Genomic DNA, 18274 nt, shown 5'->3' on the forward strand with positions numbered 1-18274 from the left:
TCTCTCTCTGCTTCCTGTTTGACGTGTGTCTCTGCGTATGCGTTTGCACACAGCAGCGAAGAACCCCAGAGGAGACAGGTGGACAAGTCGCCATTAAGTGCAGGAAAAGCTCTGTCAAGCGTTGAAAGTCGTTGAGTATCATAGATGGACAGACGACAACCCCAAACGTCGACCAAATTATACTTACTACAATAATTTTACAGTCATTTTCAAATTCTACAAATCTTGTTTCTTAAACATTATATATGATAAACAGCATATATCTGTAAAAAATGCAACATCGTCATTTTATCGAAATGAGGAAACCTGTAACAAGACATTTTCATGAGTGTATCTGCAAAGTTGCAAAAATGTTCCCATTATAACATAAAGCACATAAAGCATAAGGCAGGTTTTTACTTTTTGAAATAAATATTCCCCTAAACTTAACTAAAGTATTGTTGTGTCCCAGCCACATGCAGGACCTCAATTCTTTGCATTTTATGTAAACGTAATGGCGGCAGTGTGTAAGATGTTGCCAAGACGTTTGGTAAAACTATTTTAGTAGCATACAGTATACATGTGTTGGAGATGCAGTTGATTCTTCACATGAGATTGATGTTTTCAAGCTAAAATTCCTGCAAAGTGATTGAATACACCTGGTGTCAATACAGCAGCCTTCTACAGTAGCTTTATTTTTATCAGTACTAGTAGGAGCTCACTATCAATTTGTATTTTTTTTTTTTTTTTTTCATTTTATTTGACTTATTTTACTTTACATTATATATTTATTCAGTATACCTCATGGTCTGGTTGTGTAAATAATTGAGTGTGTATTTTACTACTACACTGTCTTGTGGCTAATGAGCTCCTCACCATCATAGTCGTCATTGATGTTTTTTCGTCCTCAGGTCTGTGGCAGATGCAACCTCTGGACACCTTCCGCAATCAAACACACACAGTGACAACACACACATTCAAATACACAAGTGTGCACACGGATATACATACATAGACCCTAAGATGTTTGAAAGTCAACCATGTCTGTGATATTTAGTGGCATTTAATATGCATGAAAGCGCCAGTGCTATTTCTGTTTGTTGCAGAGTTACACTGATTGGAATTTACACACACACACACACACACACACACACACAGTCATGTGGTGATACATATTGGTACATCTGCTCTACTGAATATGATGGAAATAATCAGTACATGTGTGTAGTGGAGGAGAGTGGGAAGAATCTGGAGCACCAGGAGAAAACCCACACAGACACAGGGAGAACATGAAAACTCCACGCAGAAAGGCCCTTAACTTTCTTTCTGTGAGCCAACAGTGCTAAGCACTGCACCACTGACTATGTTTTTGATTTTTTCCTTATATATTATCTTGTTTTGTCAACTTAACCATGAATAAATTATATGTTAAGATCAATGCTGAAACAGGATTCGAATCCAGGCCTCCGTGTTTAAGAGGCTTTACCTCTGGGAGTACTTTGTGGAAGTTAACAGCTCCAAATAGTCAAATTTAACGGTTAGAAATTAAATGTCGGTCTTTAATATCATTCAGTCATTGGCCTTCAAAACCAATTCCCACCTTATTTTTGAAATCTTGAACTGAGTTGTATTCCCCTTTAAAGGGATATCTTTAGTTACTTAAAATGAGAATTTGGTGGCCTGCCCCCTTTAAATGTTTTACTACATCTTTCAGTGATGTTTTACTGTAGAGACAGACAAGAAAGGAAAGAGAGAAAGCTATGACAGCATAAAATGAGCTGGGATTCATTCCCATGCAGCTGCATGGACGTGGCTTTTACACTAATTGGTTTTGTCACCATGAAGCCCAGGGCTTCCTTTTTAAGATCTCCTTTACGTCATGTACACAAATGGGGGAAAAGCATTTTGGAAGAAGCTGATTTTCACTAAAATGTAGCTTTTGGCTGTTATGGTAACTCAGCAGGCAAAGGCACATGCAGTGTGTGTGTGTGTGGTGTGTGTGTGTGGTGTGTGTGTGTGTGTGCACTAATTCTCTTCTCATCTCACCTTTCATGTCACTGCTGCACAATGTCTATTAAGGAAACACAACTTGAAAATAATGGTTTAAAGAAAAGTGATCTTTTGTGGAGTAAAATAGACAAAGCTCTGTCTACAGGGGATTGTAAAGAGATAGGAGCTGCATGGAGAAAGACTAGGCTACCCTTAACCCTCAGGATATTCAGCATTTTTCTCAGTCTTTTTTTGTTTATTTTTAGGAGAATATCACTTTTGTGTCTTTTTTCTTTTCTCACTTGTGTAGTTTTAACCACTTAACCAAACTGGTTAATTTTATTAAATACATATTTAAGCCTAAAAAAGTGGCCTTCAGCTATTAAAATAAAATAACTGATATAGTGGATATTTTCATTTTTCTGCAAATTTAAACAACCATGAACTGCTCCTGTTCGAAAAATGCAGTTTGTTGAAACAGTATGTTTTTTTGTTTTTTTTTTTGTTCTTGTTCATTTCTTTTTATAGCCTCTGTTTTAATAAAAAGCTACACACCCTGATTCTGTGACTGTGACACTGACATGTGACAAAAATAGAGCAGATGTGCACATCAAATCCTGCTGTTGGCCAGTGTGATGGCTTCTTCCTCTGTCAGGAGTGCAACAGCTGAAGCCAGGGAGGGAGCACTCTGCATTGCATTGGCATTTTACCATTGAACCAGGATTACAGAGCACTTTTGATTCGCTTTGATAGTGTGATAATCCTTGAGATTTTCACTTCACCGCTGTGAGATTCCAGCAAAGGCATTAAAATGTCAGCCTCACGAGTACAGTAAAATGTTAGACTTACAGATTTAGACATTCATTTCAGTGCAAAGCTCACTGTGGACTGAGGATGAATTGAAGCATTTTATCTTTTGCCTCATTAAAAACAAAGGAAAAGCTGTTACATATTATTGAAGCTCCAAATTACCCATAAATCCAATGCATTGTATCACTGGAGCCATTCCTTATGCAATATTACACAAACATATTTTCTGCTGAGTCTTGCCTCAAAGCCTGAAGTCAAAATCCATATTTCTTTCTTGTGTAAGTAGGGTCACAAACTCGGGTTTAAAACCTCTGCAGTTCCTGTCATGCCATATTTCACAGAGCAGTGGGTGAACACAAAGTAAAGCTGACAAGTCTCACTGCATGAGGAGAGAAAGCTTGGTTCAAAACAGCTTGACTCCATGATAAATGGACTGTCCACTGGTCTATTAGCTGACAGTGTTGGTCAAAATGAGTCAGTTTGCAAAGAAAAAAAAATAAAAAAAAATATTGGTTGTCTCTTTAGACACGTAGTCCTGATACATCCTAAGATGTACGTGGAGAGACCGGATTGGTCAGTGACTACTGAACTGCTTTGGCCGCTCTTCAATCCCCCAACCACTGATGTCAACAGTGTAGTTATTACAATTCTTTGTTTGTTACTTTTCTCCCCCTTTAGGTTAAGGTATCCAAATTGTTAAGTTTAGAAGTTTTAATTGCTTATAAAGTCAGGAATTAGAAAAGGCTTTCATCTTATTCACATATTATTGTCGGAACAAAGCAGCAGCAGCAAAAAAATAAAAAATAAAAAAAATAAAAAATCTTTTAAATCACTTTTCTTTGAGTCCAGTGCTTCATACAGATGTTGAGATATTAGAATACCTGTTACCTCATCACTCATCACAGACATAGTTTACTTAAAACCATAAACCCTGTCTCCACTTGAGAGAAGAAACACTCCATAACTGTGAATAATTGCTTCAAATCAAATGGATGTGAAGATGCTCTTGAATGCTACTATAGTTATTACATGTATTATGACATGTACGCTATGTTTGATTTGCGGTTTGATCTTTTGACTAATGCATGTCCTGGGCCCTGATGCCCCCACACTGAAATGTTACTGTGAAAGACATTTGACTGATACACTACCATTCTAAAACTCAAATGCATCTGCCCTGGAAAACTTGCAGTGTATGCTTTCTAAGTAGATGAATGGCTTAGAAAAGATTCCTCCCATTCCAGGCCTTTTGCTGCTTTGAATTGACTCACTTACACTGACAGTGTGGATGTTTGTCTTGTCAGCAAGCAGTATGAGGAAAGATAACAGTGGAGGAATGCAAGAATAAAATTATCAGTGCAGGGGAAGGGGAGGAGCAGAATGGGAAGTATGAGAAGATAAAATGAGTGGCAAGAGGAAGCTGAGAAAAGAACAAGAAATGTAGTGTGTGCACGAGACAAGGTTGAGTGAGCATGAAGGCTGTTAGGTCTCAAATGCGTCATGTCTGCTGGTTTACAACCCATGCAGTCTCGGCCAGTCACTGTTTGTGTTTGCAATGGGATATTTTAGGATACTTTAGAAAACATGTGAGTTATCAGCTTGGTAGATTTACTGAGGGTACTGATGGTTTCACAACAGCAGAAGTTCTCTTTGAATGGAGCCTGTTACTTGATGGGCTGTTTTATCTTTAAAACTGATAGGCTTATGAGTTTCAACTTGTACCTTTGAAGTTATAAAATAAATTAGTAATGCGTAAAAAAGCATCAGCCTTTGAAAAAAAAAAAAAACACAAAAATGGGCCTAGAAATATCAACTCTTTCCCTTAAAAATATGTTAATATGCTATTCATTTGTTTCACCAAAAGTGTTTTTAAGTCAAAGGCAGGTTATTATTGTATGGATTCTGTTCAGTGCCACATTAATGAAGACTATAGTGAGCTAAAAATGGCTTCTGCAGCTTTAGGTCAGAGAAAAAATGCATGAGTGAGCCATGACTTAAAACAAACAAGTTACAACAGGTTTTTTCTTCCTTTTTTAAACTTTTTTTCAGCTATTTTTCAGCTAAAGGTGTGTGGAAGGTTTGCTGTTGTTGTTGTTGTGGTTTATTATTTTGTTTTGTTTTTCCTGCAAACATCCATATCACTGTTGTTATGATCAGTTATGGCTATTAAACCAGATGCTTGTGCTCTAATTTACACTTTTTCACATTTAGTTACATTCTGCTGGTGAGAATGAATCTCATGAAATAATTCTTAATCCTATCTGTCTCTCCTGTGCCTACTCTTACTACATATACCACAGGTATCTGGAATCACTGTGTTATTTGGCAGCACTATCATATCATATCACAAAACACTGTGTTTCAAGGAAAATGTGGTAAAGGAAAGTAAAGAATATCAGGATGATTAAAATGATTTAAGTTCTACTTTACATTTGTTCGCCTGAGACCACTTGGTCAAGGTTAGTGGAGGGATCCTGGCCATGACTTAAGGAGATCTATGTTGACAGTTGGTGGAGATGGTAGGGATGCAAATAGTGGTCTTTGTTATCAAAGTCACACATTTTATATGCCCAACTATCCACCCACACCTCCCTCCTGAGGTACTGTTTTTGTTTTGTATGAAGTGCTTGCTAGGCACCTGCTTTCCCTGCACATTCCTGATGTCGAAATTGTAACTTTTCAAAACAGACAATCCAACATGCACTTTACACAGGAATCAGCATAATCAACAGAGATTTGAACCTTTCCCTCTGTCTCTTAACCTCTTGCTTTTTTATGTATGCCATGAATGCCTTCAAGGACAGACATTTGCTCTTAGACATGGCCATACATCACTTCCTATGAAACTCTTAAATCCAACCATAGTCTGGCCTTAAGAAGTTCTATGGCATTATTGTACTTCTACCACTTCTACTTCTTGCACTACTATAGTACCTCTACCTTAGCTTTGCATCAGAGAGATGAGTTAAGTGGTTGCTCACAGTCGCAGTATAGTTGCATTGTTTTACTACAACCTTTGTACAAATAGGAATATTTTTTTCTGGAAGTCTTGAGACAGTAATACAACTAGATTAGAGTGCAGTATCTCTCTGGAAAGTACAGGGTATTTATTCCATAGAATGTAATTTCTCTCACTAATGACTTACTGTCACAGTGGCTGGTTGAACTTTAAGGTGACATCACAAATCATCACAACCATCATATCATCAGGTGACACCATATGAGATCACATTTTTATTCAATTCTAACACTAGGTCTGCTGTGATTATGCAAATGCATCATAGTTTGTTGCAGTGTCAAGACAGTGAAACACTTTTTAAGTCTCCAGTCAATGCTAGTGTGAGACAGAAGATGGAAACAGTATCTATTTGAATTATACCTTTTTCCCACAAGCTTGAACCTCATACGCACCATACCATAAGAGATGAGAGAGAGAAATTTGTCCATGCCACACACTCATCTAACCCATGTACTGTGTGCTTTGGCACCATGACATTACCATAAAGTACAGTTCCTGTACTTATAGGGCACTGCTCATAGTCTCTGTTAATTCCTCTCATCAGGGTTTGCTGAAGTGCATTAGACTCCCAGTTTTACCTTGGGGAATAGATTCTGTATTTATAGTTTACAGCCTGTAGGGATTTTATCCAAGGTCAGTAGTAGATTACCTATTTGGCTCATTGAGCCGTGCGCTCTGTTAGATCCCCTATTTTAATGTGCATTGGTGATTGATTAAGCTGCTGTGTTTCTATGCTGCTGTGGACCTTGACTGATGCATACAGAGAGCAATATGTGTGTGCGGATAGCTCTTGTGCTGAATTTGCGATCAATGCATGGACTCTCCCTACAATAATTACCTCATATAGGAGAGGGGGAACGCCCGAGGGTTGAGTGTATGTATTATTCTTACTTCCCCACTGGCTTTTTGAGTCATGGATTGTTGCACAGTGTCAGAGAGTGTGAAACTCCTCTTCATCAGTCTCCAATCAATGCTGATGGTGGAGAGAGGGAGCTATGAGGATAGACGAAAGAGAGGGACAGGGATAAAACAAGCAGCTGCATCTAACAAAGAAAAGACAGTATAGACTGAAAATAAAAATGTAATATTTTCTGTATTGAGTGATTAGAGAGAGGACAATGTGGTGGCATGAAAAGGAAATTTGGCATCATATAACCTGGGTCTTAATAATGTAGCTATTGTGAATTTTGTTAATAACATACTCACTAAGTTACTTGCAGAGATCTGGGAACATGGCTTCTCCATTAAAAAGAAATTCGAAAAAAAAAGTAAAAAAAGTAAGTCGTAAGAAACATGAGCTGCCAGGTTCTAAACCCAGGATAGCCAAACTTAAAAGGTCAATGGTAAACCCATTACTGAAACTGTCCATCTTAACAGTTATGCAAGTTTAACGTAGGTGGTTTAGAGAATCTGGCTTTACTGTTGGTTTACAACCTGTCTGAGTATGACTGCTCATCCGACTTTGTTGTAACAGAAATTACAATGGTGAGTATTGTGTTATAAATATGGTCAAAACTACAAAATGTTCCCTTTCATATGCACTCAGTGGCCTCTTCATCAGGTACTCCTCGTGAGTTTAATTTCCATAATGCCTATCAGTAAACAAGTCTTTTTTTGTACACACTGTACAGGCAGCATAGTTTGGTAATGGCTTATTATTGAGTTCATAGTTTGTGCTGGTGTTGTACTGGACAGCATTATATTATATATTATATTTTCTAAAATCAATTACCAAAAACATTATGAGCAGATGCAGGCATGGGTGTTATATTGTATTGCATTTAAATGTTTTCTGAAGAAAATCCTGAAAATCTTCATGTTTGATACCAAAAATCAATTCAGCAGATTTCCCTCCAAATCTGACTTCACATGAAATGCACAGTGCTGTGTAGAGGCCAGTCTTGTTAATTTATTATTCTATTATGGCACTTTTAAGAATTTGAAAACTTGTTCTTGGGAATAGTAGTTGAACAAACAGCCTGACAGCAGTCTGGATTAAACAGATGGTGTGACCAAAACTGCTCACAACAGGGGTCAAAGTTCTCAGCCAGGAGTCAGTGAACAGCCAGAGGAGGATCAAGGAGGACATTCACACCCAAATGCCATAGTTGAACAGAAATTGGGGTACAGACAAGGACATAAGTGGAAAAAAAAGTTTAGGAAAGATATATATTATTTTTATAAACATATAGAATGATCAGAGACAGAGTCAGATAGAAAGAAGGTAAGTTTCAGATTCATAAACAATGATCAGAGCTGATACCAGCTGAGACCTCACCAGTGTGGCTGTTTGTTCTACCCAACCACACACACACACACACATATGCTCACAGTGACAGGTAAGGGAGCACAGGTCACTGTTGTGGCCTCCCTGTCACTGGGCAGTTTAGAATTGACGCCTGATTGCTGAGTGATGTCTTTCTCTCTCTCTCTCTCTGAATCTATGTGTGTATTCATAATTGGGTAAGTGTGTGTGTGTATGTGTGTGTGTGTGTGTGTTTGTGTGTGTGATGGGAGCTGTCATGGAGCTGTCTTGTCTGTTCTGATCCCCACTAACCCTCAGTCAAACAACATGCCACTGTAATAGCAGCACATGTGCAGTACAGAGAACTGCCATATCAGTCACACTCTCTTTGATTCTTTTAGTCTCACAGGTTTTCACACATTGCTCATCCTTCTTCGTATTTTGTGTGTCTTTGTGGGTCATTCAAGGGCATGGTTTACAGAGATTTTGAAATATCCAGTGTATTGTGTTGATTAAAGTCTTCTTAGTGTGTTTGCATAAAAGCCTGCAGCTTTCATAGTTTTAGAACCTTTGGAATTCCTAGTCCATTGGATGATGGGTAATTCTTCAGTATAATTAAAAAAAAGAAAAAGAGCTGTTGACATGTTTATACCACATAAAACAAATGTCAGAAATGTAGATAAAAACTCCTCAAATGTTTTTGAGGGTTAAAACTTGACTTAAACATTCTCTCCTAGTTTGGAAATGTTACCACTCCCTGTTACCACACTTAAGATATCTGACCTAGTCTACCTTAACTGAGCAAATAATGCTGTGCTGACCATTGGAGGGTAATTTTAGTTTTATCTGTGTTACAACCCCAAGACAGCTGTAAGGTAGTGTTTAAATGTGTAGACAGTAGTTATAAATCAAGATAAGGTAATACTACATACAATACTACATAATGACAAAGTGAAAACAGGATTTTAGAAAATTTGGCAAATTTATTAAAAAAGGAAAAAACTTAAATATCCCACTGATATACTGTAACTATTCAGACCCTTTGCTATGAACTTGAAATTTAGCCCAGACAGGACTGTGTGTGGGGTGTATATTCCGTATTGACTGTAGATTAATGAGAGAGAGAGAGAGAGAAAAAAAAATAAAAAATAAAAAAAAATAAAAAATAAAATATATATATATATACACTGTATATAATTTTGGCCTCATTTTGGCATGAGGCTGCAACATTCCAAAATGTAAAAAAGTGAAGGGGTCTGAATATTTTCTGAATGCACTGTACATACAATATTCTTCAATTCTCAACTGTCATAGCATCATGGAAACGAATCACTGTATTACAAGAAAAGTTTATCCATTATGATTTTACAAAAAGAAATATAGTGTTATATCAAACAACAACAACAACATAAATGGATATGTCAGTACAATAAAGGGCTCTTACTTAAACTGAAGAGGGTATGTAGCAATGAAAATAAACTACTGTCAATTTTAAAAGATTCTGTGGAGGTTGTAACAACTGTCTTTGTAAACCAGCATCAGCACCATGCTACACTATTACAATTGAACTGAAATATTCTGTTTACTGTAATAATGCATCATTTTATACATGTTCAGCCCAAAATTCATCAAAGGTCAATGGGAGCTTTTGAATCGGGACTAGGGAGTTTTGAAATTAACTACCCAAGATGTATTTGAAAAGATGGAGACAAGGGACAGTTTAAGATGTTAATAGTGTTGGGATTAAAAAAACAAAACAAAAAGAAAAAAAAAATTTACTGTGTGGTGTCTGCTTAAGTATAAGCACACAGCATTCTGTCACTCAGCACAGCGTATGCTAAAAGGCTAACATGAATCTTCCACAGCCATTATGTGTTGCTTTGACAGTGATCTCTCTATGCAATGTATTCTATAAACAGGTAACACATCCCTAGACAGTGGATGTTCTGTGTTTCTTAGACGTTTCACATTTTGAAAGAAGCAATACTTGTGTCTTGGTGCTTATTCAGCACATAGAAAGCACAAGTCAGCTCTTGCTTATCAAATTGCTTGTCAAATTCACAAAGAGAGCGGGGAGACTGCTGTAGGACAGAATGATATGCAGGGAGCTGGCTTCCTCTTTAAAGTCACTGGAGAGAGATGGTTGGCCTTGAAATAAACCGCCAGGATGCTGAATGATAGAGGAATTATTAGTCATCAACATCAGCTACCAACGAGAGGTATCTTTAACCTTTACAGTCATTCATCCCCAATTGTATATTCCATTAACATGTTCAAACCAACACAATAATTTGCGTTCACTTTTCCCATTTTAGACACATACATTTTTTTCAGTATTAACCTTATACACAGAATATGTCTTTTAACCTTTGTCATGTTAAAGCTCATGGTCATATCAGTTTCATAAAGACAGATGGAAATGTATAAGGTTTGCATTAAACTGTTGACCATTGGCACTGTGGCTAATGAAGGTTGGAAAGGACTGGAGGGGTCAATTCCTTTTCAGTAGATGCCTATTTGAAGCCCTATGACATCATGTTGTGGACGTCCTTGGTTTACGTGTGCCTGTGTGTGTGTGTGTGTATGTGTGCGTGTGTGTGAGAGCAAGCTAAAGCACTGCCAGTATGCTGTTCTATTTTTCTGTGCCATGCACCTTGCAAGTGTACATTCCTTTCTTCAAGACTGCATGTTTTCAGATCTGTTATGTGGCATCTCTGTATGCTCTTTGTGGGTGTGTGAATGTGTCTGTATTTGTCTGTCTTACTTTTGTTTAAGATACCATGTGTTTGTGTCTCTCTATGTACAACAAACTTGTATTAAAATGATAATTTGGTGGTTTTAATAAAGAAGCATTTGACCACTTCCCCTGTCAAACTAATCCCCCAGCTACTTAAATGCTATTAACCCGTCTCAAGTTCAACAGCAAGAAGACCACATAACTTAAAGTAATAGTTTAAAATACAATAGCAAACTATACTTGCAGAGATTTAGGAAATCAACACTGAACAAAATCAATCTTTTCTGTCTGCTAAATAAGGCCAGTTAGTAATAGGTTAGCTTAGCCTTAAAATGGAAATGCCTTGCTTGGTTTTTATCTGTGTGTGTGTGTGTGTGTGTGTGTGTGTGTGTGTGCGTGCGCGCACACACTCACAATATGGATTATTATTAAAATTGGAATATCATGAGTTTATTAAAGTATTATTCAAATTAAACCGTTCAGAAATCTCCATGCCATGCAGACAAGGCTTTAACCATCTAACCGTATCATACTGTAGCTCACATTGGCAAAGTGAGAAGAGGAAAAAACAAGACATTAATCCTCCATTATTTAAATAGCAGGGAAAATAGAAATAAATTTGCCCATTCTCTGGTATCTGCTTTTCTCATCTCTGTCTCTATCTTCCATTCCTGAAGCAGGGTATGCTTCCCTGCATTGCCCCTGCAACCAAACCTAAGCATGACATTGGATGTACACGTTTGTGTGTGTGTGTGTGTGTGTGTGTGTGTTTAGGCCCATGTACTGTTAACACACACTGAAAATACAACAGGGGGAGTTTGTCACATGCTTCTGTCAAGTGCTCTGCTCTTAAAAATGCTGCCTTTTTCTCTGTTACAGTGATCATTTAAAATTGTTAACGTAATGTCTGTGATATGTATAATTGATGCTGCTGTATGCACTATTTCAAAGAGGTTTATGTCTTTTGATCCTAAGAGGTTTATCCTCAGTTAAGTCTTCATTTTGAACAGAGAACTAATATTTTTTCATCATTTTTTTAAAGTCCCTCTTTTCTTGCTCCTTAACTTTCTTAAATGAAGCAATATACAGTAAATTTCTACTGTAAACATGTGAAGTGGACATTGTGGTAATGTTTACCCAGTCTCCTTGTCAGTGTGAAGATTTTTCCAAAAAAAAGGGGCAATAGAAACATTGATTATTGACATATTTTCTTATCTTTTGAGAGCATCTTTTGAAAGCTGTGTGTGTTCTTTATCACCCTGTTTTCCTCCATCTTCTCCTTCTTGGTCCCATAGGTCCCCTTACAAAGAAACACACTGATGATTTAGGTGATAGTGACCGCACGGACGACGAAGGTATTTTTTCCCCTGATGCCAAACTGATTTGCATGACAAGGGAAACCAAACTTACCCTTTCTCCTCCAATTTTTATCTTCTTTGATTTTCTTACATTTCTTGTCCTTTTTTTGAAAGTGATGGACATTTTCTTTTTGCTCTTTACTCGTAAACTCTCTTTTTTGGCTGGATGTGTTTTGTCCTTTTCAGCTTGATGTCTAAAGTTTACATGTCTCCCACATTCTTTGGTATTAATACTGTAATATAGATTCTCTGCTTGGATTTGCTGTTTCCTTTACCTTTTCTTTCCTTTTCTATGTTGCATCCCACCAGCAGATCAAGTAACTATTAACCCTTCAGCCAGCTCTTAACACATTTTTGCATGTTTTTTTTTTTCTTTTAATTCGTCTCGTTTTTAAAATCAGATCATGTACCAAAGACCAACCACTGGCTAACTGGCTTGCACCTATACTAACACTTAGTCCTGTTCATGTTTTAGGCGTCAAACCAAAAACCTTTGTACAATATGTGATGAGAACAACATAAAAAATATTGGACAAAATCACCTCTGTCAACCGTCTGGTTGTTGCAGAGACATGTGGGTTGTTATCTCCTGGCTCTGAGCTAATTTACTACATGCCAGTATGTGAAGCTAACTTTCTGGACACCCATTTGCAGTGGCTGTTGGATTCAGAACTTAAGTCTCAAGATGCCAAATTAGTTTAGTTTTATAGCTACATAAAATACAGATTGGTGAGCAATCCTGACAGACTTGGCAATAATGACTGAGCCACCATTTGGGTAGAGCTGATTTCAAGTGACATCACTGTTGTTACGGTTTTAATTGATCATCTGGGCTCTCCATTTTAATGCAACCTAAACAGCACATAAATACTCAGTTTCTATTACATTGTAATTGTGATGGCCGACTCGTGGCTTTTGTCAATGCCGTGATTTTCAAATTTTGAGGACTGCTTACACAACAGATTGTAATTTAAATTTTACAAGCATCTGTGAGGGACAGAGCTGCTGCAGAGGCAGAAATAATCTCAGTGGTTGAGTTAAATCACCAGAGAACCAGTTTCTGTGAGTAACAGACTGAAGAGAAGACATAACATTATCAAACTTGATAATGTTAGTAATGGTATAGATGATTTCACAGATTTTATGTATACACACGAACTTAAACACTTGAAACTGAGGTAAAATGCAATAAAAATTCATTAATATTTTATGCTTTTAAGGTATTTAATACTTGATGAGGATTGACATATGCTGATGAAAAAAATACTAGAGGGAACCAGTTGATACCAGACAAAGACTATAGGACTAAAACACTGCAATCGCCTCTCTTGATATTCAAATTAAGTGCTGTTTGAAAGCTACAGCAGTGTGCTAGAAATCCATTAATCTCAATAATACAAAAAGACGGACCTTTTCTTAGTTGCCATAAACAAGCAGCCCTTTGAAATACCATATTAAGAATAAAATGTCCTTGATAAAACACTGAGATAGAGTCATATCCCCTTAAGGCCGCTACAGTGCAACTTTAATGACAGGCAGAAAGTCTTAATAAGGCACCTCTACTGTATAATGTGACGAAGTAAACAGCAATTACATCCAAATAAGACTCATAACCATCCAGATCCCTTTGATGTGTGCCATCATGCTGTTTTTCTGGGAACTCAAATACACACACACACACACACACACACATACCAATAAGATTAGAGAGAGTCACACAGCTCACACAGATCTATTCAATGAAATCCCAGCAAGCTTCAAGTATTATCTCGATAAAGGATGCAGGGCAGACAACTAATCCAGTTTAATATAGAGGAAAATATGCTTGAGATCCCACACACACACAGTCACACACTGTGTTATCCGGGCCGACTCTGATCAACTCGGATCCCCCCCCCCCAGCGGTTCTTGATGCTCTTACCCCTTGACCTCTTGTCGCCTTGTAGATGCAAACTCAATGAGGACATCCCCTCACCTCACCATCACTAACACCCAGCAAACCTTGGATTTTACAGTCCCTTTATACTCAGTAAAGCTGGTGTTTGTAATCCTTTTGTGCTGGGAATAGAGATGTAAACAGGAAAGTCCCTGAGAGCTGAGGATTTGTTAGAAGCTCCAATTTTTTTTTTACAACGAATATTGCTGGAGTGGTTAAGAGTGTGTATACAGAAGTGGAGATGTTGTGAATTGTTGTAGCTACCAGGCTCTTATGGGGCCCCTGGTATCATATATAAAGTATTATACGGCGATACCTGTGAGCTATTAATCTTCCTATACACTATGGATATATTACTTTGAGGGCACAAGGATATAGATTTTGCTGACAACATGACAAGAATCCAGGAGCAGATGAAAGGATCATAAAAGATCAACTGGGGAATGTGTTACCTTGTTCCATCGGACTCATCCATAGGCTCCAGCTGGTGACATTTCAATTGCAACTTCAACTTTGAGGGGGCATGATTGCATACAGTAAGACTGAAACCTCCTCTATCACTACCAACTGCCATATTACAAATCAAAAACAGCAGATAACATTTGATTAAAAGCAGTAATAAGATGAACGGATTAAGTCCACCTGTAGTGACAAACTAAAAGAAAAGGAAAAACCAACCAATGTAAAACCAGGAAACAATGAGTTAGCTGCAGAGTAGCCTAACACTTCATGATCTGGCATGATCTCTTCTGACGCTCTGTAGACTCAACCATCCTCCAACCTAAGGTATTTTGCAATGGTACAATAAAAAGTTTTCTACTTAATGGCACATTCAGATGGAATGGAGGCACCAATCAGGAAAGCATAAAACAAACAAAACATATTTAAGCATTGAAAATGAAAACGCCTTTCTTCTGAGGACAGTTTCACAGCACGACCTTGAATGTGTTTTTTTTTTTTTTTTTTTTTTTTTTTTGTCATTAAGAGCAACAGCACAGCTCTAATACACATATACACTCACTTAGCAGTTTATTAGGCACACCTAGTTAAAACATATGCTGTCTAATACAATAGTCCTGCAATTAATTCTACCTTTATAAAGGTTAGAATATTCAGTTATTATTAAAATTGTTTTAGAGAGTTGTTGATTCAACTGTACAATCATTTTAGAGCATGTAGTTTGTGTTACTGTAGAACTGTATTACATTATACAGAGTGGTGCTTGTGTTATTTAGACAAATAACACTCTAAAACAGTTTCATAACCATCATGCATTAGTTCAGCCAAAATTTCAGTTCCTGAAAATATCAGATCCTATTAGTAAATGTATGTAAAAATTTATTTGTATATAGCAGAAATACATTTGTTATTACACACTCATATTACACATGCCAGTGGATATGTTTACTAATTAGTATTATAGGAGTATTTCATCTGGAAGCATCCAATTGATGTTCACCACAGGGCCTTGTTTTTGTTTCCTGTTGCTTTTGCTGAATCCCCATGGCTTTGCTCCCTTCAGGAAAAGGCTGAAGTCAGGATAAAAAACACCTCTGCTCCTTGTGTCTGCTGTTGGTTTGATAAGTCCTCTACACCGGCAGAGGGAGAGGATACCAAAGTTGTTGCAATAGCCCAGGGGCATCTCTCAGGGTTTGCTCAGAGAAATCTAAAGCACCTGAATCTCTTTGATCATAACCTCATCCTCGAGGAAGCAATGATCTACTCCGTGTTGGCATGGAACCTATCCTCTGACAAACTCTCCCTCACTCACACTAACCCAAGGAAGATTGAATGGTCGGATCACTACAAGATTGCATCTCATTTTTTATTTCTTCCCAATGCAAGCTTTCATCTTGCTGCTTGTTGTAAAAAACTTGTTTCTAAACAGCTGCATTGAAAACTGTTGTCATTTAAAGTCGCTTTAAACAGAGGAATAAAGGGGCATATTGATATTACAAAAGTAAATGTCAGTGTTCCAGAAATCACCTCAGATACACCATTACCTCACTGCACATAAGAGTATGATGGGAAGAGATGAAACCTGCAGTCAGCTGAATAAGGATTAATTGATAAGTTAGGGGAATGAAGGGAGAGACTGGGGTTTAGAGGGTTTTTTTGGCTCGGAGGCTCGCAGTGGCAGCCAATAAAGGATGCCAGGAAACCATACTGAGAGCAAGCTGGATTGCATAAACTTAAAACCTCAAGGTACAGCGTGTTCATTATACAGTGGGACTTGTTTCAGCTAGTAAATCCAGGTAAATTCAGGTAAATCCATCAAATGCTCAAATATTGCCAAGACAATTTTATCCTCACCTTACCTCATTACCACTGACCTTCAATGCTAAACAAAAAGAGGCAGCTATTATCAACCGCACTGATTTATATCACTGCAGCAAATTAAAATGTTAATGTAACAGTTGAGAGCACATATACACATACACACATCAAATAACACATTTTGCTTTAAACAAAATGCACTATTTCAGTATGAAGACTTGGTTAGATCCCAGGAGCATTTTAGTGATCAGCAGATCATATTCTCAATCTTATAAGTCTTCCTCCTCACCCCCAACATCATCATTTATCTTCATCATCATTACCATTGTATTTAAATCACTGAATGTAATCATGATCATCAAATCATTTTTATTTGTGTGGTCATCATCATTAGTGTCAAGTTGCCATTGGTTCAAGCCAATCATCAACTTCTTTGGTTTTATAGTTGTTTATGGTTTCATGATGTTACCATTACCACTGTAATTGCCATGAGCATGTTCATTAACATTGTCATGGTTGATGCCATTACCAATATCACATTCATCAAGATAACTTCTGGGGCTATATAAATAAAAATTTACTTGACTTAACTTGACTACCATAATGTCTTGGGCAGCATCATCAATATCAGCTACATCATAGTTGCCATCCTCATCATAGGCCACCACATCATAGACTTTAATCTTATCATAATTGTCATGGATGTGATATCATCAACATCATTACTGCCATGTTTGTCATCACTGTCCATATTATCATTAAGATAATGGTAAACATGTTCTCATCATCATTACCAACATCATCAGAATTACTGTGACTGCCACCACTGACAACATCAATACCACCATGGTTGCTACAGCATTATCACCAACACTACTGTCATCGTCATCATCATCATCATCATGGTTAACGCTGTAATTACCATCAACATTATTGTCACTGGTATAGTTATCACCATCATCGACATTATTATCATCATTATCACCATCATGGTAACTATTGTCATCTAAGCTGTTGCTGGGTTGTTGCCATCATTGTCAGCATTGTCATCACCAATAATTAATTAGAGTGTAGTGTAGTAATATAGGTGGTGAATGTATTATAATTGTAGAATTAGTATTATGATCACTAATCATGGATATCATCACTATGGTTGTCATCATTTTCAACATTATCATTGCTGTCATCGTCAAGGCATTTAGTTATTTTTTTATGATCTACTACCACTGTCATGGCTGCCATCATCACTGTCACATCAACATTATCATCATCACACATTACCACCCTCATTATCAGAATCATGGTAGTCATCACCATTACCAGGTTTTTGTCATTTGTTCCTTTTGTCTTTCCTCCGCTCCTTTTGTCAGGGTATAACATAACTGTACTGCAAGGTACACAAACACACACACACACACAAACACACACACACACACACACCACTATAATTCCCTGACCTTTTTTGTCAGGAGTTTCTGGAAGCCTTCCAGAGGAGAGTTATGATGTGCTGCTAAGCTGTAGCCACTGCCCGCTGCGACAGAGGGAGCAGAACAACTTCGAAAAGAAAATAAATAAATAAATAAAAAAAACACTACAAAGGACAGAGAATGATAGAAGTGATGTAATGAGCTCTGCACCAAGAGAAATGGAGGAAAGGACATAGTATACACACTCACACACACACACACACACACACACACACACACACACAAGGAGAAAACATTTCACCTAGATGAGGCTCATTTTAATTTCCTGCTAGATTTTGTTTTCTTTTACCCCATTTCCTTTTACCAATTGAGGTTTTTTTTTCTTTCTTTCTTTTTTTAATAAGTCTATTTTACATTCGCTGTTGGGAAGAAAACAATTTCTGTACTTCTCCAATATACAGACATACTGTAATATTTAGCTCCTCCACCCTATTTCT

At 37.4% G+C, this 18274-nt stretch overlaps 1 protein-coding gene across 4 annotated transcripts in view; it reads left to right on the forward strand.

The window, feature by feature from the left end:
• Positions 1 to 18274, forward strand: part of nlgn1 (neuroligin 1) — a 309442-nt gene that overhangs the window by 93249 nt on the left and 197919 nt on the right. For 2 of the 4 annotated variants that reach the window (XM_051077176.1, XM_051077178.1), the window contains one exon: positions 12075 to 12134. The exons of the other annotated variants lie outside the window; for them this stretch is intronic. In XM_051077176.1, coding sequence (XP_050933133.1) covers positions 12075 to 12134 — 60 coding nt within the window. The remainder of the gene's footprint in view (positions 1 to 12074; positions 12135 to 18274) is intronic. 4 annotated transcript variants of the gene reach the window in all.

The sequence above is a fragment of the Lates calcarifer genome, linkage group LG17 (assembly GCF_001640805.2).
Source record: "Lates calcarifer isolate ASB-BC8 linkage group LG17, TLL_Latcal_v3, whole genome shotgun sequence".
In the NCBI taxonomy this organism is placed as follows: domain Eukaryota; kingdom Metazoa; phylum Chordata; class Actinopteri; family Centropomidae; genus Lates; species Lates calcarifer.